Below are 22,407 nucleotides of genomic sequence, written 5' to 3' on the forward strand. Positions count from 1 at the left end.
GCATAACACCATTGCAAATGTATCAGATGACATTTGAAACGATGGTGATGGTGAAGAATTGCATCTTCGCATTGCTGCTGGTTCCACCTCACCCACTCTTGTTACTGCTGTTGCTGCCTACCAATGAAGAGTTTTATTGCGTTAATAGGCAGTTTTTTCTGGCAGACTCAGTCCTAGGCAATGCCTGCTTTGAAAACTCCCGTTGTAATGGCACCAAGTTACCTGCTAGGGAAGCTGTGTATTGTTATACTTTGAAGAACCCTCTTCCATGTGATCTCCCGCACTGGTTTTGATCAGAGAGGATTTTTCAAAGTATTTTTCCATTATCGGCCCAGGGCTTTTCTGCGGGTTTTTGCCTCTCCCAGGAGATTACGTGACTGCAGGAGGTGGGGTAGGAAGTGATTTGTTAGGATGTCCAGACACCATGTGTTTGGGGCAGGCTTGATGGGCCAGCTGGTCTTTTCCTGCCCATCAATTTTGAAATCTCACAATTCCTGTTGCTATTTTACCAGTCACATTACTGCATCCTCACCTGTTTGCTAATTCATGAGTAAACTTTGCCAGATATTTTAACACATGACAGAAGCCATTTAAGAGAAGCAGAACAAAATAGATCATTCAGAGATTCCTGAAGAACTAATCAGTAGTGTCATAAAATAATAGCTGCTTTCACTTATCCCTGTTCCTCCAACACATACTTGAATTTTGCTCATGCAGTTTAGGGTATCTGAATTTGCTTCAATGAATTACTGGATGTACATTCTCAATCTATTTACATACTGTTCTCATGACAGCAACAAGAATCGGCAGTAAATAAAAACCGCATTTAGTCTTTTGATGCCAAGCATGTCAATCTTGATTCCTAACCTGTAGACTGGCCAGCTTCCATACAAATGTCACTATGCTTGCAATGGACCAGCTGTTGCAGTAAATCTTAATCCCAACCTCCAAGCAATCTAATTATTTTTTTAAATTCCTGCTGTATGGTTACCGCACATACTCGCGTTATGAGGTTAAAAAAAAAATGACGCCGCTCTTCAGAGGGGATTGTCTTATTTATGGATTGGGTGACAAGTGTTGGATAGAGTGGGAGATTGACACGATAAAATGGAGCAAGTGAAACAAATGTTGGCTAAAGTGGAGCGGAAGACTGGCGTTTCAGAGAGTGCAGGCTGAGTACCGACTACACTTGTCAACTATACTAGTCATAGTGCTTCTGGTCTTTCAGTTGGCTTTATTCAGTGGAAGAACAATTGGATGTGAACATATTTAACAGCAATGCATTTTCAGTGTGCTAAAGCTGAACTGTAACTGTTACTTCCTACAAAGCTATAAGCAAATCTCAACATTCTGGAAAATTAAATCTATTTAATGGAGCTTTATTTAATGCACCCTTATCATTTTCTTTTAGTTACATTTTTATTTGTAAACCAAGATGTAGCTTTTCCCTCAATCCAGCTGGTCCTGCCTGCTTCCATGTCAGTTTATTGTGTCTGTCACTGCACTCATTGTTGCCTAGGAGACTGATGGACAAAGACAAGCAGTGACAATTCACTCAGCCCGCCCATAGTCACAGTGGCCACCTCGCTGCTTGGTGCAATAAGTGCTTGCTCGGGATTTTAAACTCCTCCTTCTTGAGCATCCCTGATTATAATTGCTTAACCATTAGTGACCTGTTGTCTAGCTCAGGAATTCCCTGCCTAAACCTCTCTGCCTCTCTTTCCTCCTTCATGACCCTCCTTAAAACATACCTCTTTGACCAAGCTTTTGGCCACCTGCGCTAATTTCTACTTATGTGGCTCGGTGTCAAATTTTTTATCTCATAATACTCCTGTGAAGCGCCTTAGGACGTTTCACTACATTAAAGGCACTATATAAATACAAGTTGTTGTTGTTAATATCGCCAGAGCGTCCAAGTCCCCGGACTCTTCAGGTGTGCCATCTGCTTTGGAGCTCCTGCATACCATTTGTGTGTCCCCCTCCCTCTCACCTTTTAAAATCGGGGTCTATATTTCCATTGATAGATTGTTTGCGGTGGAATTGTAGTGCAAACAATTCGACCAACATCTAATTAAGTTACAGTGCACGTTTTTGTCCAATTTTCCTCCTGCTGACCAGTGTTGGGGTCTTCTTTCATGCATCCTGGCTGCTTTCGAGCATTTCGCACAGCCTCACCCAGGAGGTCAAGGAGCATAGGCAGGCAGTTTGGCAATTTGACAGCGGAGGGTATTACAACTGAGCTAAATCTGCCCTCATGCAATATCCACCTTTATATTCAAACAGACCTTTCTAGTCTGTATGACTCAGTACCACAACCACAGTGCATCCATCCACTCAGTCACCAGGGAATCCCAACTGCCACTGTTATTCATCCAGTTATGTGCACAGCTAATGACTTGTATTTCCTACAACAGTGCGAGTCGTGAGTTCCAAAAGTACATTTTGTAAATGTTCAACTGAATCCCAGACAATCTACACTCCTATTTGATGGCTCTTAACCCTGAGAGACTGTAAGATCCGTCCATGACACTCTCAGCAAGCCTGCATCAGAAAAATAAAAGGCTGTTATGTCATTCAGGAAATAGAGCCTTCGCTAAATATCCTTCCCTAGATAAAACAAAACCATTAACTAAAGGTCGCTCTTATAATTCAACCTCAAAGAAGCTCTGCTCATCTGTATTCCAGTTTTACAAAACATGAATTCTTAGTCAAACACACACTACCCATTCTGAATTAGTAAAAGAGCTAAGTCATAATAGAATCACATAGATGTTTACAACACAGAACGAGGCCACGCAAACCACAAAGTCTGTACTGGCTCTTTGCTGGAGCAATATAAAACTAATTGCACTGCCCCATTCTTTCCCCACTGCCTTGGCTCTTCCTCTGCTCCGAAATATTTATCCAGTTTTCTAAAAGATACAATAGCCTCTACCACGTAAACAAATTTATCCCAACCTCTCTCCTCGCTCTCTTTATTGCAATTCTAAATCAATGGCTCCTTGTAACTCATTCCATAACCGGAGGAAATAGTCCTTACTTATTCACTTTATTAAAAAATCTGCACAATTCAAAATACATCTATTAAATCTTATTTTAGCCTACTCTGTGCCAGATAAGAATTTTCCTGGTATCTTCCCCCATAGCTGTAGTTGCCAATCCTTGGCATCATCCTGGAGAATTCAATGCTGTACTCTCTCGATAGCTTTAATATCCTTTATAACCTTATGGGGAACACTAAACTACACACATTACTCTAAATGAGGCCTAACCAATACAAAAGCAAAATACTGTGGACGTTTTGCAACAATGTTTGATCTTATTATTAAATTTAAAATCTGGGCTTTCCCTCTGGCTCAGTGGATAAGTGTATTTTGTGGTGTGGAACCAAACAAAAATGGCCAAGAACTGTCTTGGTTTGCTGATAGTCGACGTTGCAGAAGCGATGCGATAATTGGTTTCACTGCCGTTGGTTTAGGGAGGGAAAAGCAAATCACTGCTTCTGCTCACTATCCAGTGACCCTTGTTGGAAGTATAGGTTTTGAAGTATGCACATGTCCACCTGTTCACATTCAAGGGCCGCTTCTGAGAGGTGCAGACGAATGGGCCGACCTGTCCTAAATTGTTCCTGGGCCGGGAGCGGCGGGAACGGGTATCCCCACCTCTCGTGCTGCCGCCTGTCTTCCAACCGGCGCCGACCCTCTTTCCGACCCCCGCGGGAAATTGCCCCACGAGAAATTGCCCCACCGGAGTGGATCGGCCGCCGGTCGGTGTCAGTATAGCTTTCCCCGGCAGGAAGCTGTGTGTGCCTGGGCAGCACGTCTGCCCTTAAAGGGGAGTGCGCACTGTCGGTGCCTCCATTTTATTTTAATTGGCAGCCGACTCCAAGGGCGGCCCAACAATGGTGGCCACGGGTTCAGCTGGACCGCCAATATGCAGCCTGGCACCCTCTCTTGGGTACTGGGCCAGCTGAAACCCTCCCTGGTGGCCCAGTGGGCTCAACTAAACTTACTGCAGAGCTCGCAGCGGCCCTCCCCTTTAACTGAAGCGGAAGAACATTGTGACGCGTCAGTGCGCCAGGGCACGAAGAAAAAACGACCAAACTGGTGAGTGCGCCACTTTTTGGCCAGGGGACAATATCGGCCCCTCAATGTCTAGGTTCACAGATGAAGAATTGAATTCTCCCCCCTTCCATTCTGGTTAAGCTGCAAGTTGAAGCAATCCCAGAACTTGCTGATCCAAGAGAGGCTTCCGTATTTCAGAGGGATGTGATGAACAGTACCACAGTAAACAAAACAATGCAGCAACATTTTTCGATTTGTACTTGTTTGGAGATTTATTACATTTAATAATCATTTGTCTTGTATTCCATGTTAAACATTTCTTCCTTCCACTGATGATTGCCGACCCATTTGATTGAAAAGTTACCAGGATAGCTGAACAGCAGTGAAAAGCCACAAGCCAATGAAATAGCTCACCTTCTCAGGATCTGTGGTACTGACAACCCAGACGCAATGGGCATTGTTCTCATACTGGACTGGGTAATTCGGAGAGGTAATGATACCACTTGGACCTCGTAGATTGGAGCCACACGTTCTTGCTAAATTGAAAGTGAAAATTAGAAAAATGCATTAAAAAAGCCTGAGGACAGCTGTACGTGACATTCTTTCGCAATAAAAAAAGTCTAAAGCACTAATCAGCATACAATATGGTACAAAGTTGGAAAACTCGTTCAGAAAGACCATAAAGGATGGCTGCTGTGGAAAATGGAAATGTCACATTGGTCCACTAATGGTTGTTCTTCTGAAGCTGAGTTAAGAAACGTCATTGAGGGGAGTGCGGTGGAGTGGGGAGGCTTATCTCTGCATCTAACCTATATTTCACCTGGAAACACTCGATGTTGACTTGGATGTCAGATGTGATCATTATCCAGTGACCTCTATTGCAAAACGTACATGCGCAAGTATCAGGTAAGGGGAAAGTATCAGGCAAGGGGGAAGTATCAGGCTTAGCTGCAACATGGGGAGGTATCAGGCTTAGTTGCAACAAGGGGAAGTATCAGGCTTAGCTGCAACATGGGGAGGTATCAGGCTCAGTTGCAACATGGAGAGGTATCAGGCTTAGCTGCAACATGGGGAGGTATCAGGCTCAGCTGCAACATGGGGAGGTATCAGGCTCAGCTGCAACATGGGGAGGTATCAGGCTCAGTTGCAACATGGAGAGGTATCAGGCTCAGCTGCAACATGGGGAGGTATCAGGCTCAGTTGCAACATGGAGAGGTATCAGGCTTAGCTGCAACATGGGAGGTATCAGGCTCAGTTGCAACATGGGGAGGTATCAGGCTCAGCTGCAACATCTGCCACAGTTCAATAGCCTCCTGACTCGAGTCATGCATGAAGAATGGTCACTTGAACATTGCACTGCATAGCTGCCTGTGGAACCATACCCTAGAATGAGTGAGTGAATTCAGAAGAGGAGGGGATGAAAAACTGTCTAAACGCAGTCTGTTATTTTGTATCCTCAGCTGTTTTTTCTCTCTTTGAAGTTCCTCCTGCCCATTGTTCTCTGACCACCTCTTGCTGCAGTGGAAATAACTATGGCAGAAATAACAGGCAGTCTCCAGTCTAACTACTGTCTGCACATTGTAACCTGAAAATGAGTTACAGTAAGTTAATGAAGGGGACGGATTTTCGGCTCCTCTCTGCTATGTTTTTCGCCCTGGAGCGGCAGCAATGAGGTGTTTTGGGCGGGCAGTCAGCCTCCTCGGATCTCGTTTTGCGGCTGCCTGGAACAGCACCGCCCGGAAGAGCCGCGCCAGTGTGCATCGCCTCTGGTTGCTACATCAGCCCGAGTGTTGACGCTTGTCCGACAGTGAATGCAGTGGAAATCAGGCAGTGCACTGATACCGACAGCGGAGAGGTATGTAATGGACTCCAAAGGTATGTGTGATTGTTTTTTCTTTTTCTTTTTTTGCGATTTGTGTTGTGGTGGCTTGGGCAATGTTTTTTTTTAGGTTTTTGTCCCCTCCCCCAGGCGTCTCTCGGAGCCCGGCTCTTTAGCTCCTGAGTTTCCCATGCTACGCCTCCCTTAGCGCTGTGCCCCCTGACTCAGGGCCCAGCTAAACAAGTTACTTACTGAGATGCAAATTGTTCCCGGGCGTAAAATTTACCGCCATTACCGCCCCCAAAAACTTCAAAGCCGAAAATCCAGCCCAGAATCTCTTTACTTTCTGACTTGCACATGATTAGATGATGTGTACCACAATAATGAAAGACACTGTGCAAATCATAAATCTTTTAAGTATTCACAGCAAGCTTAGCTGTGATGTGGTAACCCTGTTAAAATATTCAGTTCCCCACTAGGTCAATTGCTACATTTACTGTGATGTGGGGAGCTGTACTATGCAGACTAGAGAGGAACTTGATTCAAGTCTTGGTCTGTGGTAAGTTTAGCTAAGGTCAACTAATATAGCAGTAGGCAACCTGGGCAAGAGTGGAGAAAATGATCCACAGTTCCGGCTTCCGATCAGTATTCAGCGATGCCCACTGGAAATTGTCGAGGTGTGGATGTCAGGTGAGGAAGCGTTCAGGTAGCCAAGAGTTGCATATTATGCCAACATTCAACATGGCAAATGGACACCAAGACGAAATATTGGCCAGCGGCGAGGACATATGGAACCATATTGCAGCCAGCTTCAATTGTAGCTTTCAAAAGGGAATTGGTTAAGTACCTGAAGGAAACAAAATTACAGGGTAAACGGGGAAAGGGCGGGGAAGTGGGGCTAGCTAAAGTGCTCCTGCGGAGAGCTGGCACAGGCTCGACGGGCCGAATGGCCTTCTTCCTTGCTGTAACCATTCTATGATTCTGTGAATCTGTGCCTTCAGGAAATGTAAAGCTTATTAATGTTCATGCAGGAACTGAAAAGATAGGTCAATTAAATAAAAATAATTTTGTAATTTATTTTTATATATTTTATCCGATGGGCTTTAAAAAATAAAGCTTTCTCCTGTGCCCTAAGTTCTCCGTCGCTTACTATTGAGACGTATCAGGTCGGAAAGTTTGCTCTGGGCTTTTATCCATGTAGCTGTGTAAGTGGACACTAGCAGGTATTATAAAATTATCCTTGTTTTCAAATCCCTCCAGGGCCTCACCCCTCCCTATCTCTGTAACCTCCTCCACCCCTACAACCCTTCAAGATCTCTGCGCTCCTCCAATTCTGGCCTTTTGAGCATCTCCAATTTTGATTACTCTACCATTGCCAGCTATGCCTTCAGCTGCCTAGGCCCTAAGATCTGGAATTCCCTCCGTAAACTTTTCTGCCTCTCTAACTCCCTCTCTTCCTTTAAGATGTTCCTTAAAATCTACCTGTTTCATGTGGCTCGGTGTCAAATTTAGTTTGATAACACTCCTGTGGATGTTTTAAGATGTTAAAGGCACTATATCAATGCAAGTTATTGTTGTTGTCCAGTGACTTCTCTATTGATAAAACACTTGGGCTTCACTCAGCAACTCTCTCTTAGACCCAGCCAAGACTGAGCTCACACATCTAGAATCATGAGCACCAACCCCTGACGATACAAAGATGGGAGGAAAAGCAATGTATGAGGAGGACACAAAAAATCTGTAAAAGGACATAGACAGGCTAAGTCAGTGGGCAAAAATTTGGCAGATAAAGTATAATGTTGGAAAGTGTGAGGTAATGCACTTTGGCAGAAAAAAATCAAAGAGCAAGTTATTATTTAAATGGAGAAAGATTGCAAAGTACTGCAGTACAACGGGACCTGGGGTACTTGTGCATGAAACACAAAAGGATAGTATGCAAGTACAGCAAGTGATCAGGAAGAGCAATGGAATCTTGGCCTTTATTGCAGAGGTGATGGAGTATTAAAGCAGGGAAGTCTTGTTACAGCTATACAGGGTATTGGTAAGGCCACACCTGGAATACTGCGTGCAGTATTTACGAAAGGATATAGTTGCTTTGGAGGCAGTTCAGAGACGGTTCACTAGGTTGATTCCGGAGATGAGGGGGTTGACTTATGAGGAAAGGTTGAGTAGGTTGGGTCTTTACTCATTGGAATTCAGAAGAATGAGAGGTGATCTTATCGAAATGTATAAGATTATGAGGGGTCTTGACAAGGTGGATGTAGAGAGGATGTTTCCACTGATGGGGGAGACTAGAACTAGAGGGCATGATCTTAGAATCGGGGCCGCCCACTTAAAACAGAGATGAGGAGAAATTTCTTCTCTCAGAGGGTTGTAAATCTGTGGAATTCACTGCCTCAGAGAGATGTGGAAGCTGGGACATTGAATAAATTTAAGACAGAAATAGACAGTTTCTTAAATGATAAGGGGATAAGGGGTTATGGGGAGCGGGCAGGGAAGTGGAGCTGAGTCCATGATCGGATCAGCTCGAGGGGCCGTATGGCCTACTCCTGCTCCTATTTCTTATGTTCTTATGTCTTACCGTGATAAATACAGAAGTGCAACATCAAACTGCATTGACGTAGATTGTGCTTTTTACTGATGTTTTCTGAAAAGCTAACACTAAGTGTGGAGTGCTGAAGGGAAATCCCATAAGCTGTACACTTAGTTTAAATTATACATTTAAGAAAGTTTTTCAAACGTTTCAATTGCTGAACAGTAAATAGAAACTCTGCATCCATTCAGTGCTGGATCGGGGAAGGAACAAGGAGAAGCATTATAGCTTTTGTATAAGAAAACAGAGAAAGCATAAGCTATACAATTCCAGTATGGAACTAAAAATGTTATACAATTATAAAAAAAAACTAGAAGCTAATTGAATTGATAAAGGTGGGATCGTCTAAATCAGCCTCTCTATTCCAGCAACCCTTCTACTGTGTCTCTAAGCTGCAGAAGTGCAGGAAGAACGTGCTCTCCAATAGATGAATAACAATCCACTCAGGGACACAGATGTGACAAGCATATTTATTGCTGCCGTTGCTATGGTCTTTCTCCAAATGAATTGTGCACGGAGACTTTATTCTTATCAATCTGCATTGATGAATTCTGTAATTATGATTGTTACACATTCTCTAACTGCTCTATCGCCAGATGGTATTTTAAAATGCAAGTGTAAGGAATCATGAAGAAATATATACTTGAAACCAGCCCTTTCTTAAATGTTTTAAAATGTGCCGAATAGTAATTTTGAGGATAAATGGGATTGCCCATTTTAATGTTCCAATTGTGATTGTCTCCTTTTGTTACTGATTCTTGAGGATTACTTGTGCTCATGAAGAGGAGAAATGCATAGCCCAGTAGAGCAAATGACCCTGACCATAAGGTCTGCCACTCACCACTCAGGGATTCCTGTTATTAATTCACAAAGGACTGAAATGTCTATTCTACTTTCAATTACAAGCACATCTTTTCTACCACACAGAAGTTGCAAAAACAAAAGCTCTAAACACGGATGTTACAAAGGACAACTGGAAAAATGCACAGAATATTTCCAGATTCATATAATCGTTTTAAATATAAACATGATTAATGGTGTTCTTGTTGCTTTTTCTAACAATTTGATCTGCCTGCAGCCTTTAAAAACTCTTCAGCTTGCCTTGGCTGAGTGAATCTGCTTAGTTTTAGCCAGGTCATTGCGCATGGCACCATCAGATACCTTGAGGTACCTTGTCTCAAGAGGAAGCAAAAGTGACAGAACACAACTTGACCTGCCCCAATCGCGCCTCCTTTCCACCAAGCCGAGTGTTTACAACCAAGGCGATGGTGTGGAGCAGGCTGAGGAAAATTGCATTGAAACAAGTGGCATTCATGGGTAGAAAGTAATGAGAAAAGTGCACCTTTCCTCCCTCATATATTATTCGTAGTGGTCTACCTTTGTGTCCCCATGCGATGCACCATTCCACAGCTTAGATGGAAGGCAGATAGCATAGTAGCAGGCTTCTGCCTATGTTCATCTGCAACCATGCAACAACGTCATTGTGAGTTACATGGGAACAGCTGTGCAGATGTGGTTTTCTTCCTCTGCCTCCCTTTCGGAAAGTGCTCAATCTCTACACATCGCCTCCCCACTCTGTCAGTCTAGTTAAGATCAGGGATTCATTGTGTGGGAAACCATTGTATGTTTCTCACAGGTTGCACAGATTCTGTGATGTTGAGGAACTCAGTGAATTGTTCTAATGCCTGCTAAATTGAATGTAAACAGTGAAGTTCATTGATGAATTACACTGGGTTGCCCTAACTTCATGGACTCTTTGCATCAATAGTATCTACATATGTGTGACAATTCAATAGAAAAGGGATTAGTGCTAGAGGTCTGATGGACAGCTAATGTTATTTCTATATTCAAAAAGGGAGATAGAACAAATTCAGGAAACCAGTTAGCTTAATGTCGGTGGTGGAATCTTTACTCAAAGAAGTAATAGAAAAATATCTAGAAACCAAAAATATAATAAAGAATGGTCAGCACGGATTTCAAAAGAGAAGGTAATGCTTGACCAACCTTATTGAATTCTCTGAAGTAGTAACCGAAATAGAGAGGGATAATGCAGTTGATGTGATATACATGGACTTTGAAAAGGCCTTTGATAAGGCCATACTAGACTCATGACTAAGGTCAGAGCATGTGGAGTCAGGGGAAAAGTAGCAGAATGGATAACAAACTGGCTACAAAGCAGAAGTCACATAATAGGGGACATTTCACACTGGCAGAAGATGGGAAGTGGTGTTCCACAGGGATCGGTGTTAGGATCACTGTTGTTCACCATTTACCTAAATGATTTGGACTCAGAATCAAAAGTACTATATCAAAGTTTTCAAGTAACACCACATTGGGGCGGAGGGGGCGGTGGCGGTGTACAGTTAACACAGAGGTGGACTTTGACAAAATACAAGACGTTAACAAACTTGTGGAATGGCCGTGTAAATGGAAAATGAATTTCAATATAAATAAGTGTGAGATGGTGCATTTTGGTCGAAGGAATAAGGAGAACACATACTCTTTGAAAAATAAAAGTCTAAATTGGGTGGAGGCGCAAAGGGGTCCAGGGGGACAGATTCATAAATCATTAAAAGTAGCAATGCAGATAACAAAGTCATAAAAAATACAAACAAAATATTGGAAATCATTTATAAAGGAATAAAATTCAAAAGCAGGAATATTATGTTAAATTTATGTGAAATCTAGGTTAGACCCCACTTAGGCTACTGTGCACATTTCTGGTGTCCATTTTACAAAAAGGATATAGAAACTTTGGAGAAAGTGCAAAACAAGATCTAGAAGGCTAACACCTGAGCTGAGAGGGTATGACTATCAGCAACATGCGAACAGGCTGGGGCTTTTTTCTCTAGAAAGAAGAAGAGAGAGAGGTGACCTGATAGAGGTCTTTAAAATTATGAAGAGGTTAAATATGTTGGCACAGAGAAGATTTTTCCACTTGTGGGGGAGTCCAAAACTAGAGGCCATAAGTATAAGATAGTCATGAACAAATCCACTAAGTGATTCAGAAGAAACGTCTTTACTCAGAGAGTGGTGAGAATGCGGAACTCGCTACCACATGGAGTTGTTGAGGCGAATGACATCGATGAATTTAAGGGGAAGCTGGATAAGTGCATGCGGAAGAAAGTGATAGAAGGATGTGTTAATACGGTGAGATGAATTAAATCGAGTGGGAGGAGCTCGTTTAGAGTATAAACACTGGTTGGGCCGTATGGCCTGTTTCTGTGCTGTAAATTCTATATAAGAATATATTTGAGAAAAGAGCACAGCTCTAATCAAGATTGTGAATCATTTCTCAACACGTACATGACAATACATTAGTGTACATCATGCTGTACCACTTAACACATGCCATTTAAGAGCTGAGAAGAGATCCAAAAATATCAGTAAATTTTGAGCCACAGTATTCATGTTTTTTTTGATAACTAAACTATCTACCATTTACTCAAATTGTTCACATCGCCAAGGAAGCTTTACACAGAGAAAATACTGAATTCATACATCATGTATATAAAAGACAAAGCAAATCTGAATGTTATTTTCTTTCAGTGAACAGAGTGACAATGAAGTAACTTGATTTGGAAATCTTTCTTGATCACTTACCCCGGCAGACTGGCCTGTGGTCACTCCAAGCAGCCAACGTATCTGTCACTTTCTGACAAGTAATGCTTTTGGACCCCTGAAGCACATAGGTGTCATCACAAGAGAACTGTAAACTGTCTCCCACCCTGAAGGGATTACAAACAGAAGTGCAAAGGTTACTACTCTCCACAACTTTGAAAAATTTCCCCCTTTTCAATTAAATGTTTTAAATCACAAAGCTGTAGTACATGACAAATATTCAACAATTTAGACATTTGATGAACAAAATTTTCACTTGCATTTTAATAGCAATTTGGCTATTTATAAATATAAGTGCTGAATTTCCTTAGCACGTTTAGCATGCTGCTGTCTTAACTGTCGGGAATGCAATAGTAGGGCTGGAAAACAGGCTGGGACCCAGATATGGCCTTATATCAATGTTCCCCTTTGGCCTTGTAGGGAGTCCTGTCCATCCCTTGCACAGCCAGTAATGTGAAAAAGGGCATGGTGGGACACCCTATGACCTCAACCAGTGAGAAGAATCAAAGCGGTCTCCTCCTCACTGGATTTGCGAACCACTGTTAGAGTCCATGCCAGCGAAATCACCTGGATCCCTGAAGTTCAAAATTTTTGGGTGAATGTAATCCAGCTCCTAAGATCTGAATTAGAATAATTCTAGGATGGGGACCTAACATCTATCCCAACCTGAGCTGCAAGGGTAGGCATGTGCCCACGTTGCATTCCTAATGGTGTAGGCACCCGTTGGCAACGCTTAAATTCGGATGATTTTGCACTTAACTCCACACAAGACAGCACAGAATTCATAGATCACTGCTCCTTTGTGTGTTGAATGTTATCCCTTTGTACCGAACTTTGACCCTTTGGTCAATAATGTACAGAACCTTATCCCACTGTTTCATAAAACTAATGGCTTAAAATCCCGTATTACTGAATTTCTGAATGTTCGTTGAACTCTACAGCCAAGAATACACCTCCATACAATTCTTACTGTACTGAAAAATGGCTTTCTTCATTAAAGAACATTTTCCAGGAAAATGAGGCATTGATATTTCCTGTTGGATTCCAATCATATGTCTTAGTTTGAGTGATTTGGCAAATGACAAATTCTGAAAATTCCAACTCTTACTCTCGGGATTAGCAAATTTTCTGCTCAAGTACCATATTTTTGCATAAATGTGCTGGTATGCTTCTAAAAAATCATCTGCTTGCACTTAAGTACTACTGCAGTGTGAATTGAACCCATGCTTGCAGAAACAGACCAGAATTCTTCATCCTTTGTAAAGCAAAGGCTACTTTCCTTCAGTCTAGTATATTAGGCCACTCTGCCACCCTCACAACTGGGAACATTTTCAATAATTAATTATCCACCATCAAAATCTCATTCTCAGAAATTGCAAGTTTCAAAACTACCCAGTCCTGCAATTTCATCAGATGATTATTAATAAACTGAAAAAAAGCAGCCAGTTTGATTTTTTGATTCATATCTTCTGTAAGTAAGATCTCTGTAAAAATGTCAGACAGTGAAAATGGCTTTCAGCATTGGTCGGATCAGTTATGGTGATTGTGAATATTCTTAGAACAGACATCATACGAAAACTGCACAGCTTAAAGCCATTGCTGTGCAAAACAAGAAGTCACTATACCAATAGTTTCAAGAGTCACCCACTGTTGTTCCATGCTGTGATCCCTTCTATTGGTGTGTTTTGGCTGTCTTGAGCAGTTTATGTCTTCAGTGCAGGCAATGCTGGCTGCAGAATGTGATTTAGCATAGCTGATTAGATGTGGTCGGGCAATGGGGTGCATTGACAAAGCAGATCAGTATGGCTTTGCACAAATACAACATAGCAATATTGTTACACATGAAAAAATCTTACAACAAGCTGGAGCTGTGGGCTATTGAGCTTTTATGGAACAGCTGATCATTATTGGCATGTATAGTTACCATAGGCTGCCTCCTGTGTGTGTACAAGTAGCGTGAATGCAGGCTTTTCCCTCTGGTTTTGCTTCTGAGATTTGCAGTGGCTGTTGGCTTTCATTGTAGAGTCTGAAGAACGAGCCAAAGAGTATTTCCAGCACAGTGAACAGCTATAGGGGGAGCCTGTAAGCCTCTGAAATTCTCTCCAAGCACAGAGTATCAAATTGGCTTTCTCTCTCCCTCGTCTTTCTACAGCCCACTTCTCAGGAGGAGAACAGAGCAGGGGAGGAGGGATAAGCTTCAGAAATATCAGCTTACATTTGAGACACACCATCAGCTTCCCCTTTCCCGCTACCCGTGAAATTATTTTATCGCACTCAGCAACGACAAAACATCATGTCATTCTCCTAAACTCCTGCTCGTCAAAGCTTAGCTTTTAAACATTGATATATTTTAATTAATTCCAATTTGGCAACACTACTAATATGAATAACTTACCTAGGTCAAAACATCTGCACACAAATTGGTCAATCTAGTTAAATCTTTTCACATGACAATCATAAAGATAGCAAAATAGAAAGAAATATAGGAACAGGAATAGGTCAGTCAGCCCCTCGAGCATTCAATTAGATCATGGCTGATCTGTATCTTCACTCCATTTACCCGCCTTTGTTCCAAAAACCTTAATAGCCTTGCCTAACCAAATTCTATCAATCAATCATAATTTAGTGTTAAGTATTAGACAGCCTGGCTGTCATGTATTCAACTGTCATTGTAACCCATGTATAAGCTGACCTAAGTTGTACACCTTGAGAACACTGACCACAGGGAACGAATTTATGGGAGACACTCCTAACCTGGACTTTCCGGTATAAAAGGGGAAGCTCCGCCCACCGTCTGCCTCTTGAGGTCTTGATAATAGAGGTAACTGGTCACAGAGTGATCTTTTCTCAAGTATGGGCCTTGTGTGCATTTATACTGTAGAGTAAGGACATATTATTGCCGACGAGAAACTGGGATAAAAACCATGTGAGCATGGCCACTAGCAGCACAGAAGAGAGGTACTGTGTTGGTGATGATTGGGACGACTTTATTGAGAGACTACAGCAAAGTTTTGTCACTAAGGAATGGTTGGGACAGAATTCAGCCAACATATGCAGGGCACATCTCCTGACGGTTTGTGGATCCAGAATGTACTCCCTGATGAAGGACCTTCTAGTGCCAGAGAAGCCGGCGGACAAGACGTTCGAAGAGCTCAGTAAGTTGATCGGGGAACACCTTAAACCGGTGAGCAGCATGCACATGGCGAGACATCGGTTTTACACGCATCAGCGGTGAGAAGGGCAAAGCGTCCAAACTTCGTGGCAGATCTCAGACGACTGGCGAGCCTATGTAAGTTCCTAGATGCATGCAGAGCGGAGATGCTGCGAGACTTTTTTATTGAGGGCATCGGGCACGCTGGGGTTTTCAGGAAACTGATTGAGACCAAAGACTTGACCTTGGCAGCGGCGGCACTGATAGCCCAGACAATTATCACAGGGGAGGAAGAGACCAGAATGATTTATGGCAAAAATCTTGGCTCAAATGCAGCAAACAACCAGGGAGTCAACATTGTTAAGGCGGCACACAGTTCTCTAGGCAGATAAGGGCAATTGGACATGCCCCAGCATGCAGTCGAACCCAAAGGGGGAATTCAGCAGAGACAATGGCTAGCTGAACGGCGATTCATGCCATCGCAATGGACAATGCGGCCAGTAATGGGGCCATCAACACCTGTTAATGGTGCGCTTAAGGACCGTTACAGAGGCAGTCAGAGACGATTGACTGGTAATGGAACTTTTGTTTCCAACAACGGGGCCTCCAGCTCATGCTGGAGGTGTGGAGGCAAACACCCAGCCAGAGCTTGCAGGTATCAGCAATATACCTGCAGAAATTGCAACGTCAGCGGTCACTTGGCGCGTATGTGCAGGAAGCCTGCAGCCAGGTTGATGTATGAGGAGGCTGGGCCCGATGTAAGCCCTATGAGGCCAAATGAATACTGGGGGAAATCGCTGGAAGCTGAAGTTCAGCGAGATCATATGGAGCACATATACCAGGACGCCACCAATAATGATGAAAGTGCTCCTCAATGGCATCGCAGTATTAATGGAGCTAGACACAGGGGCCAGTCAGTCCCTGATGAGTATCAAACAGTTCAAAAGGTTGTGGGTGTCCAAGGCCAGGAGGCCAAAATTATTGCCGATTGACGCACTGCGACGGACATATACAAAGGAGATCATTCCGGTGCCAGGCAGCACCACGGTAGTCGTGACCCACAAAGATTCGGAGAACAGGTTGCCACTCTGGATTGTCCCGGGGGATGGTCCCGCACTACTGGGAAGGAGTTGGTTTGCTGTCATGAACTGGAAATGGGTCGATGTCAATGCCATTTTTTCTGTGGAGCGAGTACATTGCTTACAGGTCCTGGACAAATTTGACTCATTATTTCAACCCGGTATCGGCACTTTCATGGGGGCCAAGGTAGTGGTTCACATAAACCTGGACGCCAGGCCAGTACACCACAAGGCCAGAGCGGTGCCATACGTGATGCGGGAAAAGATAGAATGCGAATTGCACCGCCTGCTGAGGGAAGGCATCATCTCGCCAGTCGAATTCAGTGACTGGGCGAGCCTGATCATGCCGGTGCTCAAGGCGGATGGGTCGGTCAGGATATGTGGCGATTACAAGGCCACCATCAATCAGGTGTCACTCCAAGAGCAGTACCCGCTACCGAGAGCGGAGGACCTGTTTGCGACGCTGTCCGGTGGCAAACTTTTTTCAAAATTGGACCTGACCTCAGCTTACATGACCCAGGAGCTGGCGGGTGAGTCGAAGAAACTGACCACCATCACGACACACAAGGGGTTGTTTGAGTATAACAGATGTCCGTTCGGGATTCATTCGGCCGCCGCGATCTTTCAACGAAATATGGAAAGCCTCCTCAAGTCGATTCCAAGGACGGTGGTTTTTCAAGATGACATCCTCATCACGGATCGCAATACTGAAGAACACCTCCACAACCTGGAAGAGGTGCTACGCAGACTGGACTGGTTAGGGCTGCGACTGAAAAAGGCGAAGTGCGTCTTCTTAGCTCCAGAGGTAGAATTCCTGGGGAGGAGGGTAGCAGCAGACGGGATCAGACCTACTGCATCCAGAACGGAAGCGATTCAGAGAGCACCCAGACCCCGTAACACGACGGAGCTGCGTTCGTTCCTGGGGCTCCTGAACTATTTTGGCAACTTTCTTCCCAAACTGAGCATGCTTTAGAGCCACTACACGTGCTCCTACGCAAAGGTCACGATTGGGTCTGGGGGGACAGCCAGGAAAGGCTTTTGATAGAGCACGCAATTTGTTATGCTCCAACAAACTGTTAACGTTATATAACCCGTGTAGGAAACTAGTTTTAAAGTGCGACGCGTCGTCCTATGGGGTCGGGTGTGTGTTGCAGCATGTCATTTGCAGCCAAGGGTCAGTTGCAGCCGGTAGCTTATGCCTCCAGAAGTCTGTCCCGGGCAGAAAGGGGCTACGGGATGGTAGAAAAGGAAGCGCTAACATGTGTATATGCAGTAAAAAAAATGCACCAGGATACCTGTTTGGCAGGAAATTTGAGCTGGAGACAGATCACAAACCCCTAATGTCCCTTTTGGCTGACAACAAGGCCATAAATGTGAATGCATCGGCCAGGGAAGCCCCCCTTAGCGCTGGTCCTAGCCCGCCAAGCCATGGTCACGCATCCACATCGACTAGGCAGTTCCTTTCATGGGAAAAATGTTTTTGGTTGTAGTAGATGCCTACTCCAAATGGATTGAGTGTGCCATTTTAAATTCAAGCACATCCTCTGCCACGGTAGAAAGTCTATGGGCAATGTTCACCACCCATGGTCTAACGGATGTCTTGGTCAGCGACAATGGCCCGTGCTTCACAAGCATTAAATTCCAGGACTTCATGGCAGACAATGGAATCAACCATGTCAGAACGGCACCATTCAAGCTGGCCTCAAACGGCCAGGCGGAATGAGCAGTGCAGATAATCAAACAGGGGATGCTCAGAATCCAAGGGGGTTCCCGACAAAGCCGCTTATCACGCCTCCTGTTGGCCAATAGATCCCGACCATACTCGCTCACAGGGATTCCACCCGCAGAGCTGCTAATGAAAAGGACGCTCAAAACCAGGTTATCCCTTATATACCCTACTATGAAAGAAATTGTTGAGAGCAGGCGTCAGTCACAATGTGACTACCATGACAAGAATGCGAGGGCGCGATGTTTTGATGTCAATGACCCTGTTTTTGTCCTTAATTACGCTGCAGGGCCCAAATGGCTTGCAGACACTGTGATTGCCAAAGAGGGGAATAGGGTTTTGGTAGTTAAACTTACCAATGGGCAAATCTGCCGCAAACACGTGGATCAAACTAAAAAAAGGTTCAGCAACCCCATAGAAGAAGCAGAGGAAGAACACGACGAAGAGTTTATCCACCACAGGTGACTGAACACCGGAACCAAGTGGAAGAGAGCCCAGTCACTGTGGGCAGTCTGGACAGGCCTGAGGCACCGCAAACAGCAGGCACTCAGGCCAGCGCCCAACAACTGGAGCCCCAACTCAGGCGCTCTACAAGGGAGCATAAACCACCAGAGAGACTTAACCTGTGATCCCAATAAGACTTTGGGGGGGAGGTGATGTCATGTATTCAACTGTCATTGTAACCCATGTATAAGCTGACCTATGTTGTATACCTTGAGAACACTGACCACAGGGGGCGAACTTGTGGGAGACACTCCTAACCTGGACTTTCTGGTATAAAAGGGGAAGCTCCACCCACCATCTGCCTCTTGAGATCTTGGTAATAAAGGTAACTGGTCACTCAGTGCTCTTTTCTCAAGTATGGGCCTCGTGTGCATTTATACTGTATCGTAAGGACATATTACTGGCAAATTGTCCAATTCATGCATGCACAGTTATTTTTTTGTTTCTGAACCTGTCCCACAGTATAAATGGTTAGATTTGACAGAAGGGAATCAGGTTACATTTCAGAACTGCTTTAATTGGAAATGATTCTGTAATATAAGTAGGGTATAATTTTCACAAACAGATTCAGTTCAGCAAAGGAAGACGATAATCTGCATGATAACACAAGTGATGAGAGTGACTTAGGTTAAAACACTAGTTAGGCTACAGCTAGAGTACTGTACAGTTCTGGTCACCACATTACAGGAAGGATGTGATTGCACGAGAGAGGGTACAGAGGAGATTTACGAGGATGTTGCCAGGACTGAAATATTTTAGCTATGAGGAAAGATTGGATAGGCTGCGGTTGTTTTCTTTGGAACAGAGGAGGCTGAGCGGAGACTTGATTGAGATGTGTAAAATTATGAGGGGCATAGATAGAGTGGATAGGAAAGACCTATTTACCCTAGCAGAAATGTCAATAAAAACATAGAAACATAGAAAATAGGTGCAGGAGTAGGCCATTCGGCCCTTCGAGCCTGCACCGCCATTCAATAAGATCATGGCTGATCATTCCCTCAGTACCTCCTTCCTGCTTTCTCTCCATACCCCTTGATCCCCTAAGCCACAAGAACCATATCTAACACCCTCTTGAATATATCCAATGAACTGGCATCAACAACGCTCTGCGGGAGGGAATTCCAAAGGTTAACAACTCTCTGAGTGAAGAAGTTTCTCCTCATCTCAGTCCTAAATGGCCTACCCCTTATCCTAAGACTATGTCCCTTGGTTCTGGACTTCCCCAACATCGGGAACATTCTTCCCACATCTAACCTGTCCACTCCCATCAGAATCTTATATGTTTCTATGAGATCACCTCTCATCCTTCTAAACTCCAGTGAATAAAGGCCGAGTTGATCCAGTCTATCATTATATGTCTGCCCAGCCATCCCTGGAATCAGTCTGGTGAACCTTCGCTGCACTCCCTCAATAGCAAGAACGTCCTTCCTCAGATTAGGAGACCAAAACTGAACACAATATTCCAGGTGAGGCCTCACTAAGGTCCTGTACAACTGCAGTAAGACCTCCCTGCTCCTATACTCAAAACCTCAGCTGTGAAAGCCAACATACCATTTGCCTTCTTCACCGCCTGCTGTACCTGCATGCCCACTTTCAGTGACTGATTAACCATGACACCCAGGTCTCGTTGTACCTCCCATTTTCCTAATCTGCCGCCATCCAGATAATATTCTACCTTCGTGTTTTTGCCCCCAAAATGGATAACCTCACATTTATCCACATTATACTGCATCTGCCATGCATTTTCCCACTCACCTAACCTGTCCAAGTCACCCTGCAGCCTCTTAGCGTCCTCCTCACAGCTCACACCACCACCTAGTTTAGTGTCATCTGCAAACCAGGGGGGCATAGGTTTAAAGTAATTGATAGAAGGATTAGATAGTCTTGACTAATGTTTTCCTACCTTCTGTTATTACCATTTCAATTCATCCCATCATTCCTTTTGTCTCTCTAAACTCTCCTGCCTTCCACCCTATCACAGATCTTCCCTTTTGTTCTTCCTTCCCCTCCCTCTTTGAATGCTTGTTAAGAACACACTCCAGTTTTGAAGAAGGGTCGTTGACCGAAATGTTAGCTCTGCTTCCTCTCCATAGATACTGCCTGACCCGCTGAGATTTCCAGCATTTTCTGTTTTTATTCCAGATTCCAGCATCCGCAGTATTTTGCTTTTGTATTAGTAGTAACCGAAGGGTAGACAGGGATAATGCAGTTGATGTGATATACATGGACTTTGAAAAGGCCTCTGATAAGGCCATAGTAGGCTCATGACTAAGGTTAGAGCATGTGGAGTCAGGGGAAAAGTAGCAGAATGGATAACAAACTGGCTACAAAGCAGAAGACACAGGATAGGGGACATATCACACTGGCAGAAGATGGGAAGTGGTGTTCCACAGGGATCGGTGTTAGGATCATTGTTGTTCACCATTTACACAACTGATTTGGACTCAGAATCAAAAGTACTATATCAAAGTTTCCAAGTAACACCACATTGGGGAGGGGGATCATACAGTAAACACAGAGGTGGACTTTGACAAAATACAAGACGTTAACAAACTTGCGGAATGGCTGTGTAAATGGAAAATGAATTTCAATGTAAGTAAGTGTGAGATGGTGCATTTTGTTCAGAGGAATAAGGAGAACACATATTCTTTGAAAAATAAAAGTCTAAATTGGGTGGAGGCACAAAGGGATCTCGGGGGACAGATTCATAAATCATTAAAAGTAACAATGCAGATAACATAAAAAGTATAAACAAAGCACTGGAAATCATTTATAAAGGAATAAAATTCAAAAGCTGGAATATTATGTTAAATTTATGTGAAATCTATGTTAGACCCCACTTGGTGTACTGTGCACAGTTCTGGTGTCTGTTTTACAAAAAGGATATAGAAACATTGGAGAAAGTGCAAAACAAGATCTGGAAGGCTGACACCTGAGCTGAGAGGGTATGACTATCAGCAACAAGCGAACAGGCTGGGGCTTTTTTCTCTAGAAAGGAGAAGACAGAGAGGTGACCTGATAGAGGTCTTTAAAATTATGAAGGGGTTAAATATGTTGGCACAGAGAAGATTGTTCCATTTGTGGGGAGAGTCCAAAATTAGGGGCCACAAATATAAGATAGTCATGAATAAATCCACTAAGTGAATCAGAAGAAACTTCTTTACTCAGAGAGTGGTGAGAATGCAGAACTCGCTACCACATGGAGTTGTTGAGGCGAATAACATAGATGCATTTATGCTTATGGTCCATAATTTTCCTTTCTCTACTTTCCTTTCTAACTGGGCAGACCAAGGGATGAAGCTTATGTTTTATTCATGGGAATAAAGTAATCAATCTCCTTTGGCATTGCTCATGGATAAAAATAAATTAATTAAGTAGATAAATAGTGTGCTCCTCATCCACCATAGATACATAAGAAATAGAATTGTTCTGCAATTGTATAAATAATTAAGTGTGTGCATAAATAAGTAAACTGATACATACAGACTGCATTCATACATCACAATTACATAAATAAATCTGCTCATTTCATCTGCTTCTGGCCCTCATTATATATTAATTAGAAATATGGGAGAAGTATGTGTAGCAAAGGTGATGTGAATATTTGTCATTCCATATAAATGTGAATATATGCAAATCAGAAAAATGTCCTGAAAGGGGCTGTAATTATATATTTTTAATTACAAAAATGTAATTGTAAATATGAATAAATGTCCAAATATCAATATTATATTTATTATTGATATAAGCATATAAAATAATAATTCAGTTACATGTTAATATATTTACAGCTGGGAGATCTGTAAACATACCTTTGGTCAGTGTTGGAGCACTGGGTTTGGTGGAGGGA

General features: G+C 43.3%; 1 protein-coding gene across 1 annotated transcript in view; it reads right to left on the reverse strand.

Annotated features, from left to right (window-relative positions):
• The window catches only part of LOC139266579 (CUB and sushi domain-containing protein 1-like), a 3,131,815-nt gene that overhangs the window by 1,082,826 nt on the left and 2,026,582 nt on the right, over positions 1 to 22,407 (reverse strand). The window contains exons 9-10 of the mRNA XM_070884173.1: positions 12,080 to 12,204; positions 4,479 to 4,600 (exon numbers count right to left, since the gene is read on the reverse strand). Of these exons, the coding sequence (XP_070740274.1) occupies positions 4,479 to 4,600; positions 12,080 to 12,204 (247 nt within the window). The remainder of the gene's footprint in view (positions 1 to 4,478; positions 4,601 to 12,079; positions 12,205 to 22,407) is intronic.

This window comes from Pristiophorus japonicus, chromosome 7 (assembly GCF_044704955.1).
Source record: "Pristiophorus japonicus isolate sPriJap1 chromosome 7, sPriJap1.hap1, whole genome shotgun sequence".
Taxonomy (NCBI): Eukaryota; Metazoa; Chordata; class Chondrichthyes; family Pristiophoridae; genus Pristiophorus; species Pristiophorus japonicus.